Consider the following 26,005-nt stretch of genomic DNA (forward strand, 5'->3'; position numbering starts at 1 on the left):
ACATTCAATGGCAAAGCAAAAATAGATTTAAGAAAAGGCCGCTCTCCCTTTATCCTGTTTTCAGGTATATTTAATTTGTATGAATGCCTACTCCTGCACTTTCAAATTACTTGGATGCTCATACTCTTTTATTAATAGCTACTTGGTCCAGCAGTAATAAAGCCAGTAACAAAGGATTGTACGCAACAAGTGTTTGTGTGTGCATATGGATCAAAGGTGCCTGGAATTCATATTGAGAGCTGATCTGTTGAGGGGGAAGTTCACTGACACAGATATTTTTCAGAGCTTGTGTGCACTTAATAGCATTTAAAGGTGAAGTTAAGCTGCTTGAAATTAACTCCAGTTGCAAGAAATGGCAGATTTTGTATGCTGGTCTTCCTTTCCTCCCCCCCCCCCACAATAGCTTCTTAGTGCCTTATATAAATTTTCCTTATTTTTTTTTTTTTTCCAGGATCAACAGACTTGAAAAGTACTCTGCGGACACATTTATCACTTTGTCAGGCTTGACCAATGGATTTTATAAAAAAAAAAGGATATTTTTAAAGGCCTCAGTCCAAATCTCAGTCAAGGGGTGCATCTTAATAGAAAACACTGGTACATTGTTACCTGCAACTAATATTTTTGTCCTTCATTATATGGTGAAAACCTGTTGGTGGAGAAAGAGAAGACTTATTTTGTTAAGAGCATTTTCACTAGTGGAAAAGTGCTGGCATTCCCTTACAGTATGAAGACTTTTGAGAAAAGCTGGTTGTTTCTACTGCTGCTAAGAGTTGTATGCTCCTCCTTTATTAGTGTCAACCTTGGGGTAAAAGTAATGAAGGGACAGTCTGTCTTCCTGTCAGAAGAGGACCTCAAGTTTGCCATCCCCAGAGAGAAGGATGTCTGCAAAGTAGAAGTTGTGATTAATGAACCAATAACACAGAGGGTTGGGAAACTAACTCCACAGGTATTTGGGCTCTGTTGTGCTGCTCTGATTGTCCACATGTGTGCAGGTGTGGGAGAAACCAGAGAAAGTTACTTTATTCTATTTATTTCACTTAGGTAGTGACTAAAAGGCATGATGCTGAATGGCCTGTGAGATTCAGCCTTTTGCTAAAAACAGCCAACTGGCAGAGAACTACACCCTTGAAATCCAAAAGCTGAGCTCAGTAACATGAGTGCCTAAAAATGAGTTCAGTCAGAGCCTCCTTTCACAGCAGAGAATGTCTCTCCTTAGGAGATATCTTCTCATCTCCCAGTTGCTTGTTACTCTACCAAGAGGGTAATGAGTGCCCCTCGGGTAATGCACAGCCCATTAGAGCATTTTGCATTTTAGTCACGCAGCCACTACTTAGGGAGCAATTAAGAAAAAAATCATCACATACAATAAGCGTATTGTGTATACAGTTGTTTGCTCTCCTCTGCAACAGCTAAATTGCTAGCAGATGGCAAATACATTAAAAAAATGTTTTCTGTTAAAAATTCAATCTTGTAGGAAGAATGAAATGTATTTCTTAAATTGCTGTTCTGCTACTCGTTTGCCTTACAAATTTCCCTACCTTAGTCATAGCAAGAAGGAGCTGGAAGTAATTGATGTGAAGATGTAATGGTAGAGATAGAAGGTAAATGTTTTTAATGAACAATAACCAAATGGGTTTTGTCTATTTTTGAAAAGTTTTGTGTATTGTACCATGTAGCATACACTTCTATATGTTTATATATGTATATTGTTTTAAACAGCCTTTCTGAGGTTTCTGGTGGTCTCTGCAAAGGTGGGTGTAGGAGTACCAGTCTCAATAGATTTTTCAAATCTTCTGGCTTGGTCACTGTCACTCTTTTTGCAGACCACTGACAAGTATTTTGGTTGAACCATAACTTGGAGCACAGGCACACCAAGGGATAAAAGGAGGCAGTGAGCAGGGCAATCTGTGATCTCTAGAGACTGGTCCCAAGAAGTGCAATGCCTCTGCTGAAACTTCCCCAGGGCTTGATCTCCATTAACACAGGGGCTCTGACTCCAATTCTCCAGTCTAGTTTGGCCCATAAGGAGGAAGACAGACTTACATGTCTCATTGTTGACAAATCTCTTCCGTAGGCAAGCTAGCTGGCATAGGAAGTGACTTTGTTTTCCATTTCTGCCTCAGCCTCTTTGTGCAGTAGGACCCAGGTGTTTTGAAAAAGCCACATTGTCCTTTGTAACCTGACATGCTTCAAGCACAGGTTCAGAAGCAGTTTTCCACAGGCCCTAAGAGACGGGCATTCACCATACCTTATTTTCCAAAACATCTACAATCCTTGACTTTCCCCACCTCCATTAAGGGCCCATCTTTTCATGACCCTGATGTGAGCCTGGGCAGGCGGGTGTGGCTGTTGGAGGCTGCAGACACATTTCATCTGGAGGGGTGAACTCTGCTGGTCAGGTGGCCCTGGGATACCAGGCTGAAGAAGGCCTCTTGCTGCTGGTGGTGCCCAGGACATCTCCCCTAGATGGGTTCTGGCCTGAGTGCCACCCTGTTAGGAAAGGCTCCTTCTCCTCTCTGATGACTTTGGGAGGTAGGAGTGCAACAGACACATGACCATGCAGGGTCCCTCAGGGAGACTGCCAGTGACATAGGCAGTCTGGTTATCTCCAATCATATTTCCTTACTGGGAAAAAGCAAGTCAGCATTTGTAAGTGGAGGGCTTCTTACAAAATCCTGAGCCAGACACTGAAAAGTGCTGCCTTAGCTTTCAGCATTCCCCCAAAAAAGATTTCAGAGTCTGGCTCTCCTGGTGCCACTCATGCTCTTTCTACCAGGAAATTCTGTAGCCAGAAAATGTCTCTGGTCTGACCTGTTTTCCTGCCATTACTGTGAGTAATGTCCTAGGAATGTATGACAATTTAATTATAAATTGTAATTGAAAAGCAGTTGAAGTAGAAAAAAACAAAGCTTGACAGTAATTAGGAAAAGATTTAGATCTCCTTTGTCTTACCCAGCACATTTAGACAATTAGAGTTGCCTGTTCATATAAAAGGAAAACATATTAGGAAATGTAAAACAGATGTTTCTTTTTCCAAAGCAGATTGTGTCTTATATGTACGTAAAATGACTGCCAGTCAGTGGTAACAGGCCTTTGTGGAAAGGTCTTTCATTTTCAAATTTCCAATTTATCAGTCAGAAGATGGAACTAATGATGTCTTAGAAAGAAAGAAATTAATTCTTTGATAGGATAAATCTTCTCCTTTGCTATAGGCAGTCCTCTCTGATATGAAGAGAGATGCATCATCCTAGCAGTTTCTTACTGTAAGGTGCTTACCAGACTTATGTCACCAAAATTCCTACTGACTTTTGAGGGCTTTACACTGATGTACATCAGTAAAGAATCTCATCTTCAGTGTACAGCATTAAACTACCAAACTACCAGGTGTCATATGAGTGGGTTTTGTAGATAACATCTAACTGATTTATTTATTTTTTTTTTCCTGGTAGGATATCACTTAGGACTATCTAATTAATTAATAACCTTCCTTTATGTTAGCTTGTACCAAGAAAGAAAAGACTTCAAGTAAGAAAAAGACATATTTGTTGTTTGTTAAATACTGAAAAGGAACGATACATGTATTTCCGTGACATTTGAAAACAATACACAACAAAATAGCTACAACATAGCCACAACCTTTCATATGGGAACAATTTTGTTTTCACAAGCTGGTTTTCTCCTTCCTTTCTAAGCAGTCTCCCAAAATAAAAATCAGTCATACTTTCCATAACATCATATATTACGGATTATTCCAAGATTATTTTAACCAATAAGAGTGGTAGTTCCATGTATGTGTATCTGATAATCAGCTAAGTCATTACTTTAAAAAACCTTTGAAAAATGTGCTTCTTGATGAAAGCTAAAAGCAGGCAATAAATTTCAAAATCACTAGGAATAAAGAAAAATTACATTGCCTGAGCATCTGAGAATAACTTCAGTGGAAATGGATGCTGCCAGTAATAATGAAACCTGATAAACTAATAATTTTTCCATTATAGAGAGATGCATTATAGAGAGGTGTTCTAATTCTGTGTGATGACTAGAAAGAAATAAAAACCACTAATTCATATATCCTTTAATGTAAATCCATGATGTGGTCATGATGCACTTGAGTTAAGTATACATTAAGAACTAACTTAGGAATTCAAATGTAACTTTATTTTTACTCTGAAAGTCAGAGCATCTAAATACCTTCTCTGTGCACTACACTTTGAGCCAACAATTCAGAAACTTACTGAAATGCCCCTTCCATTTCACCATCCTCTAAAGTGGCTGCAGAGATGTAGGTAATTCAGGTGAGGCAATTTTCATGATTCTTTTGCTGTATTTTAAGAAATTATTGTTAGTAAGAAATCACATGTTCTTTCTGCAAAAAGATGTAATTTGTTAGTCAGCCACATATGTATAGTAATCCTTATTAGTTATGACCTCACCAGATCTACTAGTGAATGTTGAACAGATTTTACTTTAGTCCATAGAAGAACTAATCATGTGTGAATACTGCCTATAAAAACTGAATGAAAACCACATTTTGTTTCACAGTGTGATACTCAGGAAATGCAATGATTAGCTTCTGCCTTCTTGCTGACATGAATATGCTCTACCTCTGTGTAGACATGAAACATATCTTCTATCTACACTCAGGCTGTGTAAGGGTTCCCTGTTACCACAAAGATGACATAGGCATGGTCTTACCAATGCTAGGAGCTTTCAGCTGTTAAACTGAGAACATGAAAATCCTATGCCCTGGAATCCAGACCACTGCACCAAAGAATGGATGTGTCAAAACTCTCACAAGCAATCTTTTTGTCCATTTGTTCCTCATTGCCTTACTTTTGCAAGTAAACAAATCATTAAGTGAAACAGTCAGCCTGAAATAAGTGTCTGAATTAAATGACTAAAAGGCTAGCCACCTTCACAAATTTGACCTGTATCAGGTGTGTCATAAGAACTAGTTATTTCTGAATTTGTTGGTGGACACAATATAGAAATTCTGCTTGCTTTTATGCTGTGGGATTGCACTGACATTGGGCCTGAGTGTTGGTATGGCACAGAGATGACATCTGATCTGGTAAAAGGCTACTGGTACAAAGTCAATGTTCCAGACCCATGTAACAAGTCTGAGCCAGCAAAGTTGCGAACACAGAAGTTTCACAGGATCATACTTTTGTAGCCCAATGGTAGTGGTCATAGAGCAAGATTTACTACAGCATTGCCACGAGTGGCTTTGAAAGCTAATTAATCTAATGCTACACTGCATGGACTGCAGGCTTTTAGATGCCCTGCAGTTCTTCCTCTGATTACAATAGCAACCCTAAGTCCTCAGGCTGTGGTGGTGGAGTCCAAGTGTGTACTCTTAACTATTTGTTGTGCTGGCGGAGGGACTTGGCAGCCTGGAACAATCATATTTATATACCCTTTCCCTTGAGAGTGCCAGCAGCCCCACATCATAGAGGCTGCTCTGGCTTTCATTGGGAGACTGCAGAACAGCTCAATACCTATTCATAGAAATCAACTACAGAGAAAACATTTCCTTAGTCTGATGCATTCCTGACAGTCAGAGAGAAGTGGGTAAGAAGTCATGAAGTTAACAACCTTGACAGTGTTTTCTTGCCTATTTCTCCTTCACAGGTTTTTGACTGTCATTTTCTTCCTAATGAAGTCAAATATACCCACTATGGCTGTCAGATTTTAGATGAAGACATGGTAATGCTTAGGCTGTACAGGTAAGCAGTGATGGGAGATCACACCTCCATATACGAGGAGAACAGTTACCCTCAGGAAGGGCAAGCAGTCCCTTTTTCATGGTAAAAACATGTTTTCCTGTACATCCCATAACTACTTAGATCCAATAACAGCACCATTAGTCAGCAAGTGCCCATCAGTTTACAAAAATATTTGTCACAAAGCACGTCAGATAGACACAAAATGTGTGTTTGTTGGCGTTATAAAATGCTATGTATTGATTCTTTATTAGAGAAAAACAATGATTTTTCTTTTTATTATTGAAAGTGTCAAAAGTACTTTCAGGGCACTGTATGTTCTGTGCTGGCCTACTGATAGGGACACAGACTCTTGCATTTATACAGCCAATAACCTCCTCTTTCACACACAAACACTCTTTTTATAAGTATGAGGGGATGGGCAGCAGTGTCTAATACCTTGTGGTCTCTGTTGATCTAGGGTTTGAGGGCACATGAAAGAAAGGGGTTCAAATAATTCAGTCTAGAAGGTGAGACCAATGCCAAACTCACAGTGTGACAGAACATGGAATGAAGCATAATTAATTTCCTTCTATCACCTACAGGTTTACAGAAACTGAAACATTTGTAGAAACATTCACCCTCCGTGTGCAGTTACTTGAGCCAGACTGTAACATGATCAAAATGCGGTCCCATGCCCTGGAGGTCCCTGAGTACTATGGTCTGTCCAGGGTGATTGACAAGAATGTCCTTGCATTTGACTATGACAAGAAGATAAATCTGGACTGCACCATTTCCATAGCCTCCTCAGAAACCCATTTGCCTGCTCATGGTCAGCTCATCACCGAGGAAGTGCAGCAAGAGCAGCTTCGTGGAGATCAGCCACAGAGCTTCTTCCCTGGCCCTAGTATGATGTGCTTTAGTTGTTTGTATTAGCAGGTTCAAAGAGACCCAGCAGTTTTAGTCTGCACCAGCGGGTTGCTTCAGATGTGCTGGGTAAGAGTAGATCATGTGTAAGTTTAATGGACAGCTTGAGCTATCATGGAAAGGGATATGCATTTGTGTACTTGTATACAGATCTGGGTCAGTAATCTGCTGACTGCAGTCTCATTTTGTCTCCTAGACAGGGGGACCAATGGCTTTGATAATGCCAAGACTCTCGTGAAACAGCACGGGTTGTTGTTTTAGGTAGAACCTACCCAAGATACCAAGGGAGTTTGGAGCTGGAAGATGTCAGATAACTATCCTATAAAATCCTGTAGGAAAGTTAAGTCAGGAAAGAACTCCTAATTCTCATCACACTGATTTTTTATCAGAACTAGTTTAGCTATATAGACAGGCTACCCATGTTGGTTTCTTGCTCTGTTAACTGTTTTGCTATTGCCTCTGGTTTTCAGAGCACAGCTTGGGCCAGCAATGCAGAAGTGGGAGCTGCAGGCTGGGACTGGGAAGTGCTCACAACACAAAAATGAGCTGCGAAGAATTTCTGAGGATGGGGATTCGGTACCAGCATGTTGACCCTCCCTCGCCAGACACCGATTATATTCCTCTGAGGCTGGATCTCACAGACAGCAGGAGCAAAACTCTGTACAAGGTAGACTTTTACACAACCTTACTGTATCTGATTATAAAAAAAAAAAAATAAAAATCGATTTTGTTATTCCTTTTCACATTTGATGAGAGATAGTAAGCCTGGAAGTTTGTTCAGTTCCTACAATGGTGCCAGCTGGGCAAATGAAATGCATTATCTCAGTGCCTCTACTTAGACCACTATGGCTACAGAGAAACACTTCTGGTTGTTTACTAGCAGAGACATAAGTAGTTTAGCTTAAGAGCAAAATTAATTCTGGCATAATTCCACCTTTTTTTATAGAGCGTGTTCTGCACTGACTTCAACACATACAATAACTAATAAGTTAAGAGCTGTGTGAACATATTCAGTTAATAATAATTAATGGCTTGTGCATGTTTCTATCAGGTACAGTTATTCATTAAACTCACATCAAATTAAGCAAGTTGTTTCAGCCCAAAATTAAGGATGCAAATATGACTGGTGAATCTGGAAGACCTTTTCATGAGGTCTAAATATTTACTTGAGGCATTTTATCATTAAAATGTTTCAATTTTTCTTTTAAACATAATTATTGCATTAACATGTACTCCAAATAGCTGTGTGAAGGTAATGGAAATGAGTGTATTTTGTTTGTTTCACTTTGTCCTTTCAGTTGTCTCTTTTTTTTCCTGTTGCAGACTGAGTATGCATGGCTCCCTGTTCAGATCAAAGGTGCTGTTCCCAATCAAGTCCCCAAGGCTGCTTCAGTAGCAAAGTTCTTCCTGGAAGTAGATCAGTTTATTTTAACCCCCATTACAACCACAACCATTGATGCTGAAGACAACGAAACTCCAAGGTCCCTGCTTGTATTCAACATTACCAAGCCACCTCCATGGGGCTTCATCACTCATCTATCTGACCACACAAAACCTATTGGTTCCTTCACATGGAAAGATCTCAGTGACATGCTCATTGCATATCAGCCTCCAAATAACAGCCACACGGAGAGGAGGAATTATGAGGTAACTGTACTGTATGAACATTTGCTGGTTTATCTCCTTAAGATTTAGTAAGCTGTAAATAATTACTTTCATATTTCTCTAAATAGATGTAATGCAGGAGCAGAGGTTAAATCTTGTACCACTTTCTTACGTGACTCATCAGCTTAACTGTCTAAAACAGATCAGATACTTGTTGCTCACTACTTAGGAAATTCTTTGCACACAAAAAAAATTTATTCCCCCTAAGTGAGAACATTAAAACAGGATTTTTTGCTTCATTTTGTCCTTTCAGTTGTTTCATTTTTTTCTTGTTGCAGACAGAGTATGCATGGCTTCCTCTTTGGATTATTTTATTTTATTTTATTTTATTTTAAATTTGATTTTTTGTAGGAGGGGAGTAAGGGAATAATGGTACTTGTAGACCTACCCAAGAGCCTTGGGAAGGATCAGTGGTGCCTTTTCCACACAGTTTTTATTCCTAAATGACAATACTGAAGCCTGTGACCTGTGAAGAGATGATGCATGTAAATCCATGAAAGACAGATCAGCTAAATGTCGGAAGTGCTATTTGATCTTGCACCCTACCTACTGTGGCAATGGTAGTGTAGGGATAACAAAAAGGAAGGTGTAAAAGCACATCACGAACATAGAGAATGTGATGCAGGTGATCACAGAAGGGTGGTTGGTATTTGCAGGGGCTGGAGTAAATGAGGAAATAAACAGGGCCAATCTATGAGTCCAAGGCTGCAGGAACAGGTTTTTGTTTTTTGGGAGTGAATAGCATACCACTTCTGCCTTTTCCATGTTGGCTGCTAGTGATGTTTCTTCCTCCAGATCTGCCACGGAATGCTGACAGTGAATGTCTCCTACCTTTGGTACAGTGCTATTTAATTTTTTCAGTAACACCTACCGTTAGATATTTTGTGTAATTCAGTAGTATGCCAGCCCTCTGGGAGATAAGAAACAGTCTTAAAAAGGAGATATCAGAGGAAAATAAATGGGTACATGGAGGTAAATAAATACGCCAATTATTTAGAATATCTGATAAGACAATTAAGCAATAACCCAAACAAAACAAAGTGGTTGGCCCTAAAGTAGTGAAACTGAAGAAACACAAAATCAGAGGAAGGTCAGTTGGGGTGAAGGTGGACAGGAAAGCAGAGGAACAGTTACTTTGGCACCTGATGATGGCAAGGCTTGGGTGCAGAACCCCAAAGACTCTTTTTAGAAGCTAAATCAAGTTTAATTTGTTAATGTATTACCAGGAGACTTCAAGATTGTTCAGGAAAGAACACAATGTATGTGTGTTGAGGTACAGTTGGTTTTCAGGGTCCTTTTTTTTCCAGTAAATTGTCTGTTTCCACAACAGGTGGAATTTGAGGTTCATGACTTCTACTTTGAAAGGAGTTTACCAATCACTGTGCATCTTTCTATCAGAACAGCAGATACAAATGCTCCTCGAGTTTCATGGAATACAGGTGAGACCTCTTTTCATCAGTGTGTTTTGTTACTGAAGTTTTAAAATTTTGACACAAATCAGATTTACACGTGGAGTTTAAGGATTATTACGCTGAGGGAGCAAAAAATCTATTTTTACCTTTTATCCATTTTGGTGAGAACATGCTACAAGAAATTGAAAAAAATCTCAAGTCTTAACTGGAATGAAAAATAAAGAAAAAAGAGCATTACAGGAAAATCAGGATTTCAGTATAAAGTATTTCTTTCAAGAATGAACTGGACATAAAAAGGTATAAATATTACAGGCAACTATGTGATTGAATAGGATTAGTAGCATAGTGTGTGGGAAAGACCAAGGCTTCTTGCTCAGTTCAAAGTGGAAGTCTGCAAAAATAAACTAGAATCAAATGTCATGATAAACTACTATTCATTTGAAGTCTAGAAACCTTAAAGCTAATTCAAACAGATTTAATGCTTGCCCTGGAGAGGGGGCAGGGTGTCCCATCTGGAGCATAACATACATTGATATTTAATTATCAGATAGCAAAGGTGTAAGATCAAACAAGTATTGAAGTTACCACCAGAGGGTGTGCAGTCTCCTCACAGCAGGAAAGGAGCATGCTGAGATGAACAGGGCTCATGTCGTGAAGAGGCAGCGCAGCTGAAATGACTATTAGAGGAAAAAGAAGAGAGATTGTCCCGTTTCATGAAGATTAATAAGTATTTTTAAATGCGGACTGACTAAGAAAGCTGTGTCCAGTTTCAGACATTGTGAGATTGCAAGTGCAATGTTCTGGTTCGTGCAAATGTCCAGAAATGTGCCTAGCTGGTCTATCAGACAATTTGGAACCAGAATATTATATTTCTCTGAATGAAAATAACCCTTAAAGATGGTTGACTAAGGCAAGTATGTCAGAATAAAAGGTGACATTAAGCTTTTAAGCTTGCCTTGAAATGTCTGTCACAGGTATGTATGTAGATGAAATTAAACTTACTTTTTTTCCTGACTACAAAAACCTTCAAAAAGATTAGATGACAACCTGGACTGTTGCAGCTGCTTTGGTGAAATAATGCTCTGCTTTTCGCAGGCCTCAGCCTCCTGGAAGGGCAATCCCGACCCATCACATGGCAACACTTCCAAGTCGTAGATAACGATGACATCCAGAATGTTCGCTTGGTCACCGTTGGCGGCTTACAGCACGGACAGCTTATGGTGAGAGGTAAATAATTTCAACTTCAGGACCTGGGAACATGTTATCTAGTGACAACTGGCTATGATAACATGACAGTCAGTAAGATGATAGAATCTGTTGTATGTCACTCCCTGCTGAGGGCTGTCATCATGAGAGCCAGATTTACATGGGTATGAAGGTGCAGAAGGAAATGCGTGGATGCACAGTAAGAAGTAACAAAATTCACAGGGTCACAAAGAAAGCCAGCTGCACAGCTTTAGCCACTTTTGCAAATAGTATATTTATGCTGCCCGTATCCTGAAACGGGAGATACTTGTAAGTCTGCTGTTTTGCCTACACACTGCTTTCACTGGAAAATGAAATTGCTCCTTAGTTAGTTTGCTGGAGGTGAGTTCACCTCAGGCGAGGTGATTGAAGGCAGGGACAGCGCTCAGCAGGGCTGGATAGCGGGCTCTGCTCCCTCTGCTGACCGGCTTCCCCCCGCTACAACCCTGAGGCAAAATGCAGTCACTGTATTTTCATTTTTCACATTTTTGCTGGAGGGTGCTAGGGAATGCGGAGCGATTTTGATCTGTTGACAAATACAGACAACATTTGGATACAGTTGTTATTTACTGGCAGCTTTAAGGCTTTATTTTAATTGCCTTAGTTTCAAAAAGTGGCAATTAAAGTAGGCTTCTGCTTCTGTGTTATCAGTATTACTGATTTTATTTTGCAGTCTCATAAATCAACACAGTGTGGCTCTCTGGGAAAACGGGTAAAAAAAGTCACCCTGATGTTGGCAGGGTGAGAGGATGCTGCCAATATCAATGCTGAATTTTTTGATCATTAATGTATTGATTTAAAATGCACAGCTTAGAGACATAAAGCAAGTATTTAAAGAAAAGGGGATGGTGGTAGCTGGGATTTAGTAGAAACAGAAACTATTCAGAAATGTGCTTAACCTCAGGTAACTGCTGCCGGGCAGTTCAGTGTCTGCATGATCATCCGCCTGTCGTGTTACAAAACAGAAACTCTGTGATGCCGGCAGTGTCAGACAGGCTCAGCCCCAGAGATGGTGTTATGGGGGGCTGTGCAGCCAGGGAACGGGTGGGCTGCAGGTGATAGAACAGCAGACCAGCTGCACCTGCAGGAGCATGCAGAGCCCGGGGCTCATCTCATGGTGGCAGTCCCATCCCCTCTGGGCCAGCCAGGGGTGGGCATTTCTTCTCCAGCAACTGTTCCTTACTCTCTTTTATGTGTCTGCATAGGCACATGCAAAGAAATTTTGGCAACTGGCTTTTTTTTTTTTGTCCAGCAAGAACTGACAAAAGCACAAACTTCAAAGGAAAGCTTGAGTTTAGCTCTCCAGCTGCACCAAAACTAATGGGAATCAGTGGAGGGACTCCCATTAGCTGCAGGAACAGGGAATCAGCTCAATGTTTTGAATGCTCTTTTGTTGGCTTTGGTAATGCCAGTCCCAGAGCTAAAGGAAAGCCCTAAAAGAAAGTGGTATGTATGACATTGTTCCCTGCCTTCTGTCACTTTTAACAGCTTTTTTTTTTTTTTTTTTTGGTGAGGCAGTTATTTCTAATCCTAAAGTTTGCTCATAATTCCCTTCAAATAAGGAGCAAAAGGAGTGAGTGGATGTCTCTGCTGATGTTACACAGCATAGAGGGAAAACAAATATTTTCCTTGGAGACCCTGGAGAGATCGTCTCTTCTAGCACCAGCTTGCAATTCTTGAAACCTTTAACCAGTGTGAATATTTTTGTGTGTGCATAACATGTCCAGTGAAGCAGAGGTGTAAAATTGTCTTATTATACACAGTAACTCCAATATGGAGAAAAAGAAGACCCAGAAATGTTATTTTCCCCTTGTAAAGAAATTCTAAACTGCAATTATAAAGCATATTCTCTTTGATACTTAAAATACATGTTAAATATTTTGACAAGAAAGTAGAGGTTGAAATTAAAGTAGAAAGAATCAAAATTAAATGTCCATGATATCTCCAGTTATATTTAGTGCAATGGGCATTTGAAGGATGTTCGCTGTTACCACAGTTGCAAATTCTTCGTTCTTATTAACTACTCAAAAACTTCTAAAAACTTCTTTCCAGTAGGTGAAGTTATGCTTGATGTTTCTAGTTAGAAATATTTCTCATTCTCTCTCCCTTAATAACATTCATACTGGTGGAAGGATTCTCCTTTGGGCTGAAGTAAATATCTTTGATGTCTTTCCTTAGAATCAGAGAATCACCATGGTTGGAAAGGACCCCCAGGATCAAGTTCAACCTTCCTCCTAATTTCCCTAACCACTAAATCATAGCCTCAAGTGCCACATCTAAAAAATCCTTCCATTGTTTTGACAGGAGGGAAAGGATTCATGTTCACAGTCTCTGACATTCAGGCTGGAGTTGTGCACTACCATCATGATGACAGTGATTCTACTAAGGACTTTGTGGTATTTAGGATTTTTGATGGCCAGCACAGTATTCGCCATAAGTTTCCAATTAATATCCTCCCTAAAGATGACAGCCCTCCATTTCTTATCAGCAATGTGGTCATTGAAGTTCATGAGGGAGAGACAATCTTGATTCAGGGCTCCATGCTTCATGCTTCTGACATGGATTCCAGTGACGATTACATACTATTCAATATTACCAAGCCACCACAAGCTGGAGAAATAATGAAGAAACCAGGACCAAACTTGATAGGTAATGAAATGCTTCCACAATAGTATACTTGTCTTTGTCACTTCCTTTTTAAACTACATTAAAGTTACAATTAGGCAAAGTATTTTGCTTGATGACAAATCATGGAAAATTTGGACTTTCTCATTTATAATGTAAATCCTCATAATTAACTAATGTTAGTCTCTGCAACCAGAATTACTATACCTGTGTACACAATTTATCCCATAATTCTTCCATTCTGAGTCTATTCCCCTACTGTACTTTTCTCATCCAGAAAAGTAGGGCTACACAGAAGTTATTTTATCTGCAAGGATCCCTGACACGTTCAAAGCTATTAGATGAAGCTAATGATCCTAAAAGAGGGGAAAAGCTCTCCTTCCATTTAACTGAATTCAGAAATTTCTGTTCTAGACAGCAGAAGCTGCTAATTCTGCAAGTTCTCTTTTGTCCTCTGAACAGGGCTGTAAGGCCCATTTGCTATGTTGCTTGATTCTTTGAGTAACCTTTAAGTGACATAGAAAAGAAGTTTATGACCTTCAGGAAATGTGGAAGACAAGACAGCATTTCTAAGGCCTTGCTCTAGTTAGAGTGAGAAAGAGGACATTATGCTTCAGCAGTTACTTGCACAGGTGATTTCTATGAGTTGTTAAAATCATGCACCATTCAACAAAAGATACATTCTTCAATTCAACAGGGTATTCTGTCAGCAGTTTTCTTCAGAGGGATCTATTTAATGGAATAATTTATTATCAGCATTTGGGAGGAGAAGTATATGAAGATTCCCTTGAGATTGTGCTGAGTGATAGCCATGACCCTCCCAATCTCTCAGAGCCACAGGTATGAAACTGAAGCATCTTTGGCTGAGTCCTGCATTTTTACTTCAAATGGCTGATGATTTTACACCTTCTGAAAAGATTTCAAATCAAACTTGGATAGATCTTTGTTTGACATCACCATGGTAATCACCACAAATTGTCCAGAGATACCTCTTGTTCTTGCTTTCTGTGGGGTAATTCTGTCTGCGTAGCCAAAGACAAGTCCATTGCAAAGACTTTTTCCTACACACTAAAATAAATACACACTAAAATAAAATGTTGAAAACAAACTAGATTTGGAGACAGTGCAAACAAACGAAACAGCCCTCCTGAAGTCGACCAAGAAAAGACTATTTCACCCAGACGTCCAACATACTGAATTTAACTTTGCTTTTAATTTAAAGGGAAACCACTAAGATTCACAGACTTTGTATTTAACTGTTGTATATCTCCATTACTTATCTATTCATCCCATGGCATGATGACCACATCCTATATCTCATACTCCAGTGATTTACTTACTTCTGTGCACATTTGTAAACAGGTACTTGGACACTCTCTTTTTGAGAGGAATGGCTTTTGATTTTACCATCTTCCTGATTTCAGGTGATGATGGTGCACATTATCCCTGTGGATGATCAGCTACCCAGAGAAGCCCCAGGAGTGACACGTCACCTGATTGTTAAGGAGACTGAGATTGCTCACCTAACTAAGAAACATCTCCACTTCATAGATGTGGAAGAGCAAGACAGGGAACTCACATACATCATAACCACTTCCCCGTTTTTCTCTTGCACACATGGGTAAGTGTGACCTGCCATATCTTCCAGGTGGGACAGGGCAATGACCAACGTAAAAGGAGCATCCTCAGTAGAAGTACCATGCTTGTGTCCCAGGTTCTTCGTCTGTTTGCTTAAAGTGCAGGTGACAATAGATGTGTGCATCTCTGTTGTTGATGATTAAGGGTGAACAAGAACTGAAAGCAACAGAATAAAATACAGGGTAATAGAAAATGTTCATAGTTTAGCAATAAATAAGAAGGAGGAAAGCACCTGAAATCTTTACTTTCATTGGACTTGCATCATACACCAGCCCACGGGAAGCTGTGCAGCCTTCAGCACAAGTTGCAGCACGTCTCTTAAACTGATAGAGTGTGGCTGACCTAGGCCTGCCTCAGTCTGGGAAGATGAGGTGCTACAGCTTTTTCTAGGTGATGCATTAATACCATGGCACCCTGAAGGACTCCTGATCCTTGACTAGAAACCTGTGGAGCAGAGTGCCAGCAGAACATGTTACAGGGGCAACAAGGGCACAGGGCAAATGGATGTAGTAGATGTTTACACATCACTGTTGCTGCTTCACCATTTTCTGAATTCGTGACAGCATCAGCAACAGTTTGCTAAATAGAAAAGTTCAAAATCCAGCCATTGGATGGTTTAAGCTTTCAATTATATGGTTTAACACTTTCAGTTCTGACCTCAAGCAACAGAGAATCAGTATGCAGCATTTGAGGGCGAAGGGTATTTGGGCTGTTGTCCCATTCAGTCAAATAGCCACGGGACTATCCAGTTTGCTGGTTACTGCTGCTGAAAAGCTGGCTTGCTGAAACTGGCTTATTTCAGAAATTTATAATATTCATGAAACCAAGAAAATTTGTTTTTCTGCATTAAGATAAATGCAGCTGTGTAAATAATGAGAATGTGATGGACTAGACTTGCAGATTCCGTACATGGTATCAGGGCTGTGCAGAGGTACACTCATAGCAAACTCAGAGCTTGCTCCTAAGGTATGCAACGATTTTTCACAACCATCCTGAAAAATATTTATTGTGGTCAGTTTTCTGTGATACTGTTTAAATGAATAACAAGTATGGAAGAAAGAAAAATGCTTTCCCTTTCAATGCAGTTGGGAGTGGGAGTTTATTTTGAAATACAATATGGGGCTATGTGACTGTTGTTTTTCCTTTTTTTCAGTATTGCTAACCAGGATGTGACATGCATGTTTTTGTACAGGCACTCAGATGCTGGAAAGCTGTTTATGGTGGACACTATCCCAAAGCTGGTCAAGGATCCTGCTGCTCTTGCACTGCAGTCATTTACTCAGGTTTGTTATGTTGCCTGATACCATAGCCAGTTATAAGCAATTTAAAAATGGTACAAGCAGACAGCTTCTTTTTGACAGGAAAACAAGAGGTGAAAAATAAAGAATTGTACTATCATGAACTCTGCTTAAGTACTTAAAAGCTTTGATAATTCAATCCCAGCTTTTAAAAAAATTTTCCATCATGCTTCTGTTCTGCAATGTGTAAACACAGCTCTCCTGAAACCAGCAGGGGCTGCAGTTGCTTAGGGTAGGCTGAATTTGGCTCCAGCATGATGTTAAGTGGAAGGAAAAATTACACAAAATGTGGAAATCAGGCCTTGACAGTTCCCTGCTTCTTTTCAGTATCACCGGTAGATACAGTCGGTACAAGCTGCAACAGGCCTTTTTCAGGATCTTGCTGTTCAGTTTTCATGCTTCTGTAGTTTGATAGATGTCTTATGAATATTAGTAAAGTACTCTGTTTTATATCCTGCTGTATGGTTAAGGTTGCATAATGGTGATCATTGAAGCACTATAATGAGAGCTCTGAGCCTGCAGATCCTTAATCACATGCCTTACCACAGGTGCCTAGATGCAAGATTTTTGTGATTATTTTAGTGTCCTTCACTGGCCTGCCCTCACTTGAGGAGGCAGTGCATGCAGTTTATTCATACTGGTGAGTGCAAATTCTACTGCTATGGAAGATTTTCCATTAAAAACCTATGCTTTGGTGAACTGTTTATTTTAAAGTCACAGTTAGAAATAGACCTTTGGACTAGCAGCGTTTAAGGGCTCCATCAAGAATGTTAAGACCATTGTCTCTTTTATTCACTTATCAACTCTCTGTATTTTTTGCTACAGATTTGAGTATTTGAACCTGTGTTCACCTGATTTGTAGGTGAAGATGCACTTAATCAAGGTATTGCCAGTGGCTGAAGACTACATGCAAAGTTTCTTACGTAATTTTGACAGTTTGGGTAACAGCTCATTAGGGGATGAGAAAGGTCCCTAACGTCCTGAGTTATGGCTACTCCCACTGCCAGCTTTTACATGCACCCCTCTGGTCTTTTTCCAGCATGCTGTAAACTACATGAAAGTTGCCTACATGCCGCCACTGCAGGACATCGGGCCTGAACCTCAGCAAGTCCAATTTATTTTTTCTGTCAGCAATCAGCATGGTGGCACTTTGTATGGGATCTGCTTCAATATTACAATTCTTCCTGTGGACAATCAAGCCCCAGAGGTAGGGTGGTGATGAGGGTGAGAGGGGAGGACTTGGAAAAGCCTTTGGGTAGAAACAGAAATGCAGAGAGATGTCCTCACCTGACTGAGATGAAAAAATCTTCCATGGGATATGGAAGGTGCAGTAGAAAAGTGAGTTCAGCGTTTCTCCTCCATGCAGGTTTTTACAAGCCATTTGAAAGTGGAAGAGGGTGGCCTGAGCCCTGTCACAGAGGGACACATTCTAATCTCTGACCCGGACACGAAACGGGAGCATCTCCGCCTCCTCCTGCAGAGAAAGCCTCAGCACGGGGTGTTGGAGCTAGATGGCATTCCCATGAACGAAGGCGACAGGCTTTCCTGTGGGCACTTGCATACCCTGTCAGCCAGGTCAGAAGAATGCCTGTCTTTCGCTCTTGTGGTGGTGGAGTCTCTCAGACAGACGACTGAAAGCCCTGCGGTAAAGTGGTGTGAGGTGCAGAGGCTACAGCTAGGTGTGCTCACCACGGCACAGCTCTGGCATGACTGCTCCAGGCCAAGAGGGCTAGCTGAGCCTCAGGACTGCAGTGATCCCTGTGGAAACTGAGCTGTTGCTAGCGGGAGCTAGCAACCATATCTGATGCAGATAGTTTTCTCTATAAAGCACTGCCTTGTGCAGATGATGAGGCAAATTCTGTATTCATCCACACAGTTTCTGTGAAGAAGCTAATGGTTGCGAGGTTTTTCCTTTAAAGGAAGTTGTGTATTTATTAAACTTGGCTAGTTTACACAAAAAAAACTTGTATTTACACTGATTAACCTAGAGATGAAAATTCTGCTGCTGTATTTGTGGCAAGAACAAAACAACTTTCTACATGCATGCAGGAGGTCACCTACTGGAGCAAGAACTTACATGTTTGGTAGACACATTGCAAAGAGTCACAACACAGATGACAAACCCTCAGGGAGAACTCTCCCAGCTGATGTCGATGTCTGGTTTGTCTTGGGGGTTTTCTTCTTGTACGGGACCTCACAAGCCCTCTGAAGACATTCTGATCAAGAATCATCAGTCTCAGGTGGATACTCTGGCACAGGGATTGGCTTTTTATATTGGGAGGGATCCACATTGTCTGGCGTGACCAGAAAGCACAGATTCTTTGTTTGTGTGAAGTCTCTGTAGCTCTTTTTTTTTTTATCAGGTATAGGCATGATGGCTCTGAGACTCTCACTGATGATGTCCTCTTTGCAGCCACAGATGGCATCCACTTTGTAGAGTTCATCCTGCAGGTGAAGGTCAGTGTGTTGCGTATTTCTGAGAACAATTGCCTATGTAGAAAAGTGCAAAGCTTGACTTCAGAAAGTCTTTGAATTATGTTGGAAATTGGAAGATAAAGGAATTATTAGGCTTCCGTTTTGATCCTAGCTTCCAGGATTACATGGCAAAGTTGAGAGGATATTTGGCTTGTACTAGTTGAAAAGCATTTGTGCTTGCTCTAGCTTGAGTTCTTCTCCCTGTACTTAAACATGGTGAGTGAGTTTTCTTTCTCAAGCTACAATTATCTAGTTTGGTTTACTTCTGTCTTTGAATTTTAGTAATGACCTTAACTAATTTTTTCTCATTTTGTTCATAGGGAGAGCTCAATGTGCACTGACACCATACTGCTGGTTTGGGCTGGAAAGTAATGCGTTAGTACAACAGTTTTCCACTGAAATTAAAAATAAAAGACCTTGAAGTATTTTTCTTTAATTATTTAGGTGTTGCCTGTGAATGATGAGCCACCTGTTATGCGAACGGGTCTTGTTCCTGTGCTCCACTGTCTGGAGGGTGAAGAAGTGGTCCTCTCCTCGGAGTATATTTATGCCACAGATGCAGATAGTGATGACATGAAACTGATGTATACTCTGGCTCGACAGCCCCACCACGGGGTAGTGAGGAAAGCTGGCATTGCTGTGGATCATTTCTTCCAATCTGATGTCGTCTCTGGGTTAGTCACATATAAGCACACTGGTAAGTGAGCTCAGAGCAGAATTAGACTGGAAGGTGGTCAGAGAGTTTTTGGCAGAAAATGATAACCTGAATCCATATAATCTTTGCAGAAGGTCAGCCGGAGATGCTGAGAAACCACATGTGTTCTGACTAGGGAAAAATGTAGGCTGGCTTTGAAAGAGGTCTGATGGTATACAACTATCAAAAGTTTTAATGTGTTCTCCAAACCCCTGTTTGAACTGAAAATTATATGAGAACAAGTACATGAAAGAGTTATAACCCTGGAGGATGTCTTTCACTGCTGCTGATAAAATATCTTTGGCTTTTTTAGCAAAATTGCTATTAAATTAGGTACAAAATAGTCTTTTTATATGCTCCATGACATTAAAAAAAACCAAAACAAACCAAAAAAAAAACCCAACAAACTTTGAGCTCCTTCCATAGTCATGTTTAGATAAAATAATGTAATTCTGTAAAGGAGGATGCCAAGTTTTCTATTAAAACTGCTAACAACCTGAGGTCCTTTTTGCCTGTCTCTCCAATTTAGACAGATATCCACATTTGGACAGTTTATAGTCTTCCTGTGCCACAAGATAAATGATGTTCAGCTTTTCTTCAAGAGAACCACAGTGCTGAAAAGATGTCATTTTGTGGTTTTATCTTTATAGTCCAAAAATACTTCTTTTTTCTTTTTTTTAAATGACAGAAATGAAAGGCTGGTTAACCCCATTTCCCACTTAATTTCATCCTTTCATTAGCATTAGAGGGGTTGTCTTTTCTATATCTCTGATGACAGCTTTAATTTTTTTTTTAAAGACTCTGGTTTTCTGTGTAATTAGTCTGTAATTTTATGCTAGCATGGAGAATATATGTGATATTTTCAGGCTTGGCACTGTCCAAAATGAACAGCTGGTATTTGTGAAGAGAAGGAAGTACTTTATTATGGCCATGCATAACAAACTTTTCTTCAGCATCCTAAAGCTATCAGGAACATTATTTCAATGGCAGCGTTTTGCAGAGGCAATGAAGGGCAGAGGCTGAACTTCAAGGGTGCAATCCCTGTGTTTTTCATTCCCAGGTTTCTACATGTTAAATATATTCCCAGTAAATATCACAAGAGAGGGTAGGAGTCAATCCCTTTCCTTTGTGGGGAGCTTATTAGCAATATGTTGCAGCAATGCAAGACACAAGCTGCCAGAAGCACTGAGAACTGGGGTATGTTCAGCCACTTGCTTCTTACAAGGGGTGGCTGTTTCCAGTCATGTGCTCTACCAGCCCACACTTTGCATAGGATTACAGGTAGGCCTAATGTGCAGTATAGCAACAAGGGACAGTTCTTGTTATAGTCCATTTTACAGGGGTAGAAGGTGTATAGGGATACGTCCATTTCTTGGCGTGCAAAAATGTGTCCTTCTGGGAGGGCACGGATATTAGCACTTGTCATAGAGAGAAAGAATATATAAAAGAAACACCTTCTCCTGTATTCTTTAAGAAGGAATTCAGAAAAAAAGTCCCCACAAATCTACATTTTGCAAAAGCCTTAGTGCATGAAGAACAGAATCATGAGGACTGTTAGCAATATCAATATTATAACACTGCAGTAATATTATAACTATTAGTGATACGAACTTAGTTATATACTTTTTTACACCCTTTTATTCTAGAAGAGAAGTAAGCTGGTTAAAAATATTACAAATACAAAAAAGATCCCCAAGGAAACAGCATCCCACCAGACAGAATGCAGAATTTTAGTAGTTTTGCTGTTGTTCTCTTCATCTGCTGACTTTGGATACCACAGACTGTCCTTACAGGCTACAGAATCATTCTTCATGAAGTTTTGGTAAAACTTTTCTTCTGAACGGCAACATTTTTTTCCAGGTGGGGAGATTGGCCTTACTCCTTCCACTGAGATCTTAACCTTCATTGTTTCTGATGGCGACACTGGCCTAGATGTCAAAGACTGCTGTCATGATGGACCTATTCCTCCTCCAGTTCCACTTCATAATCCATTTCCAGTATATGACCTTAACATCACTGTACTTCCAGTGGACAACCAGCCTCCATCAATGGCAACTGGTGAAAGCTTCCTCTCATTATAGCATTATAATGTGGGCTGTGCAGTACTGTAATGGCTAAAGATGTATGATTTTTGGTTGGTTTATTAGCAGCTGAGATCAGCGTACTGATGTTTTGGATCAGGATTTCCATCAGTATTTTGTTTGTTTGTTTGTTTGTTTTTGTCATTTGCTAGTACAGTGCAGCCACAAATTCAGATGCAGGTGCATGTATGAGTAACTGCTTGTGGATCTGCAACTGCATGTTTAAATCATGTGGTTAGAAATAAGAGTGCTCAGATCTGCTCCTCTTTATCCATATATGTCCATTGCTGTGTATGTAAGCTATGTCTAGGTAAAAGTGATTGATATCTTGCCCCTGAGGCGAACTTAGGTCCAGACAGTTGTCAGGATTATATGATGCAAAAACTTAAACATAAGTATCTATCTACCTTTGCATGTAAAGTAGACAACAGAAGTTTAGACTCTGGCCCTTATATAAAGGGAGAGAATCTTTTATTACCTATATTTAATTCTGATGGTGAATAAAGGCAAATCTAGGCTATATATGCAATGGATCAAATTAAGAGATGTGAAGCCACATTTTCACTAGTACTCTTCAGGATCAAAAATACTCAGTTAAACTGGACATAGTGTTGGTATGGTACATTTAGTCCAAAAGCAGTGTATTGTGTGAAATTTCTATTGACCTCCTGAGCTTTTGATGACATTTGTACTATATATGTTAAAGGTATGCTTTCTGTATGCTTATCTTTTCCAATGTCATTTGTTTATAAGCGTCACATATAATTTATGTATCTCAGAGAATATCATATATGTTTAATATATCTCAGAGAATATTTTAGCATATATATGAGTAGTTTTGTAATTTGCAGGCTCTCACCCAAGTAATGTTCTGGAAATGAAGCATTGTCCCAGCAGGGATATTAAGCAGTCATGCATGAAAAGTTATTCATTATGAGCAATTCGAAACAGCTCTCATGTAATTAATGCTTTGACAAACAGAGGTAACAACTAATTTTGAGTAGCACATAAACTGTACCTAATAACTTACCTGTAAAATAATTTAATGATACCTTCCTCTTGACTTACATGATGGCAAAAGCAGAGTTGATGGTGTAAGCAGAGAAAAAACAACTAAACCAAAACACAAACCCCTCAGTTACTTAGTAGTAGTTGTCTTTTCCTCCAGTTATTATTTCCATAAAGGAAAAATAAGCTAAATAAGCAATAATGCTTATAATGTTGTTTGTGTGCAGGTGCGAGATTTGTAGTGGAGGAGGGCTCCTCAGCAGCCCTTACTACCAACCATTTGTTTGCCACTGACCCTGACACCACTGCAGATGACTTAGAGTTTGTCTTGGTTTCTCCTCCCCAGTTTGGTTACATTGAAAATATACTGCCTTCTCCTGGGTTTGAGAAGGGGAACTTTGGTATAAGTATAGGTAAGTCTTAATGACGTGTGGTAATCAAGCAGAGGAAATACGCAGGACTTGTGGGGGGCTAGGACTTGTGGGGGGCTGTGTAGTGAGCCCTGGTGAAGCAGTGCAGGTGTGGCATTAATAAGGGCTTACTGAGGAAGGCAGGTGCTGGCAAATGAAAAGCAATAGGACTGTGTGGGAGGAGTTCAAAGGGAGACTGCAGCCCTGCAAATGTGAAGAGTTGTCACTGGACGTAAACAGGCCCATTCTTGTTCTATGCATTCCAACTGCAGTCTGTTCGGAGTGGTTATAGGAGACATTAATTTTCTGTCTCTTCCTCCCCCTTCACTCTCCCACGCAAGGCTCCCACACCTACCTTCACCTATACTTCTGTCAATTAAATGCTGTAGCTGAGAATTTGAAATGCCTGGGTCCCATGTTAGCTTCTGAGGCAAAGTTAGAAAATTATAGACTCTTTGGGTCTCTTCCCTTGTTCACCTTCAGACATTGTAAGGCAGTTTCATCCTCAGCAGAACAGATTGTGGCATGCTCTGTCATGCTGCCAGCTTTTACCAGTGTCTCCAGGTGGACACCCAGGATAACTGAGCCTGTTGGTCCCCATTCTTCTCGCCCGTCATTTAAATAATAATCAATGTAATTACTTAGACCTCAGATATTTTCCTACCTGTTATCTGAATCTTTGTATTTGGCTCAGTTCTGCAGACTGAACTGAGAAGTATGAAGCTGCACAGTCCCACAAAAAGCAGAAAGACACATTTTGATTTCAGGGGAAGGGCATGTGTCCTCTGGTAACATGTGCAGTGTAACTCTTTCAAATGGCTTAGAACTTAGAAAATCCAAGTTATTTCTTCTTTGAAGAATGACAGAGTTTCAGATTTTTTATTATATGTTAGACAAGAAGAGAGGAAAAGACTGCTCTAATTTATGATCTCTAAAATCTCTAGCTTCGTTTCAGCTGAAGCACCTGAAAGCCCTGAACATAAACTATGTACAAGCCAGGCACATGCAAATGGAGCCAACAGCAGACCACTTCGTACTTTATGTCACTGATGGGCTGCAACGCTCAGCAGAGACTCCATTTTTTGTGCTGATCAACCCGACCAATGATGAAGTCCCAGAATTCATAGCAAGAAATATTACCGTAAGAAAAGAATTGACATGCCTGTCGTATAACTATTTTATACCAGAAAGCACTCTTTAAGAAAAATCAGAACATTGTTCTGATGCCTCCTCTTTCTGTCTTTCCCTTTGTGTGGTTCACTCTAGTTTGGTCTAGTTCAGAGAACAGCCCAGTTAAATCAATTTCCCTGTAAACTTGTAAGACAGAGCTTCAGTGGGACGGGAGCAGTGGCAGCTCTGCCAACTTGCAGTTAAGTAAAAAGGCGCTCCAATCTTTAAACTATTAAGTCATCTAGAAAGCAGTAGGATCTTTATGGTTTTTTATCTTTCTTCTGGTTTCTCAAAACTAATAATTATTTTGGTAGAGTTTGTTTGCATTCCCTGCATAGCCTCTTCCCTTTCTGAAAACTGCTTTTAATAGAAATAATAATTCTATGACCACCATGCTAGGGCAGTGTAAGCTTATCTTACTGTAATGTAAAAAGTGCACGTATCCGTAAAAATTTATACACATCTGTATTTTTTAATATATATTTATATATTTAAAGGCTTTCTCCTCTGTGTATTTCCTAGCATTTAATATGAAGTTTAATTACCTCACAGCTTTTCTATTTATTTGGGCAGATATGAACTCCTTATTTTACCTTCTCTTTTTATCACTGTAACCATTTACTTCTTTAGGTCTCTTAAAATGTATGAAACCAGTAGCTGGTTCAAAAGCAACTGGGAAAGGGGTGGAGGAAACAAAGAGATACACTCATACACAAAAATACCCTATGTCGGAAACTATGCTAAAATTCTATAATTTCTTTTTATATAAAAAGATGGACATTTTTTTCTTTCATATTCAGGTTCAAGAGGGGGAGATGAAAGAGCTGGATCTCTCTGTTATCAATGCAGTTGATATGGATGTGCCACAAGACCATTTGGTATTTGGGGTTGTGCAGAGGCCCTGGTATGGGTTCCTCTTCAATGGAGTTCATGGCAATGATATTCTACACTATAAACAGTTACTTAACCACGACCGTCACAGCAGTGGGTTGCTTGTTCATGACTTTTCCATGGAGCTACTGAAGAATGGTAGGTGTAGCATTCTTCTAACATGGGTCTTTCATTCCTTTAATGAGGCGAAGTGGCAGAGTAAGAAACCTTCACCACTTATTTATTCACTTACCTTATATGTATTTCCAAGACAATGTTTAGGAAGAGAAGTTAACCTATTTAATGTTAACATTGTCTATTGATTTTAGGTACTGTCAATAAAATCACACTGAGAGGCCTATATGTCAGAAATGGTGGTAATATAACTAGGGGGACCATCTGCCCTGGAAAAAAAAAGGGAATATTGTAACATATCAGGAAACCGATTTAAAAATGTTTACCTAGAACAGAGTCAGAGAAACCTAAATCACATTACTGAGATTTAAAAACACATTAATAGGTCATTGGGTTAAATATTGCTCTAAATGATCACAGAATCATGGAACTGTTTGTGTGGGAAGGGACCAACCATGATCCAAGGGATCATCTAGTCCAAACCTTCTGCCATGGGCAGGGATATCTTTCACTACATCAAGTTGCTCAAAGCCACATCCACCCTGACCTTGAACACTATCAGAGAGGGGGCGTCCACAGCTTCTCTGGGAAACCTCTTACCATATTGTAAAACATTTTTTTCCTTATGTCCAATCTAAACTTACACTCTT

The 26,005-nt window shown here is 39.9% G+C and overlaps 1 protein-coding gene across 1 annotated transcript in view; it reads left to right on the plus strand.

The window, feature by feature from the left end:
• Positions 1–724: 724 nt before the first annotated feature.
• FREM1 (FRAS1 related extracellular matrix 1) overlaps positions 725–26,005 on the plus strand; it is a gene marked incomplete at its 3' end in the record, with an annotated part of 47,764 nt that continues 22,483 nt past the window's right edge. The window contains exons 1-19 of the mRNA XM_008941476.1: positions 725–946; positions 5,632–5,726; positions 6,308–6,616; positions 7,107–7,296; positions 7,953–8,276; positions 9,625–9,733; positions 10,802–10,933; positions 13,256–13,600; positions 14,274–14,416; positions 15,001–15,197; positions 16,407–16,497; positions 17,552–17,719; positions 17,879–18,087; positions 18,876–18,969; positions 19,432–19,684; positions 21,542–21,739; positions 22,998–23,183; positions 24,125–24,321; positions 25,151–25,379. Of these exons, the coding sequence (XP_008939724.1) occupies positions 725–946; positions 5,632–5,726; positions 6,308–6,616; positions 7,107–7,296; positions 7,953–8,276; positions 9,625–9,733; positions 10,802–10,933; positions 13,256–13,600; positions 14,274–14,416; positions 15,001–15,197; positions 16,407–16,497; positions 17,552–17,719; positions 17,879–18,087; positions 18,876–18,969; positions 19,432–19,684; positions 21,542–21,739; positions 22,998–23,183; positions 24,125–24,321; positions 25,151–25,379 (3,691 nt within the window). The remainder of the gene's footprint in view (positions 947–5,631; positions 5,727–6,307; positions 6,617–7,106; positions 7,297–7,952; positions 8,277–9,624; positions 9,734–10,801; positions 10,934–13,255; positions 13,601–14,273; positions 14,417–15,000; positions 15,198–16,406; positions 16,498–17,551; positions 17,720–17,878; positions 18,088–18,875; positions 18,970–19,431; positions 19,685–21,541; positions 21,740–22,997; positions 23,184–24,124; positions 24,322–25,150; positions 25,380–26,005) is intronic.

This window comes from Merops nubicus, unplaced genomic scaffold, assembly GCF_000691845.1.
Source record: "Merops nubicus isolate BGI_N331 unplaced genomic scaffold, ASM69184v1 scaffold33035, whole genome shotgun sequence".
In the NCBI taxonomy this organism is placed as follows: Eukaryota; Metazoa; Chordata; class Aves; order Coraciiformes; family Meropidae; genus Merops; species Merops nubicus.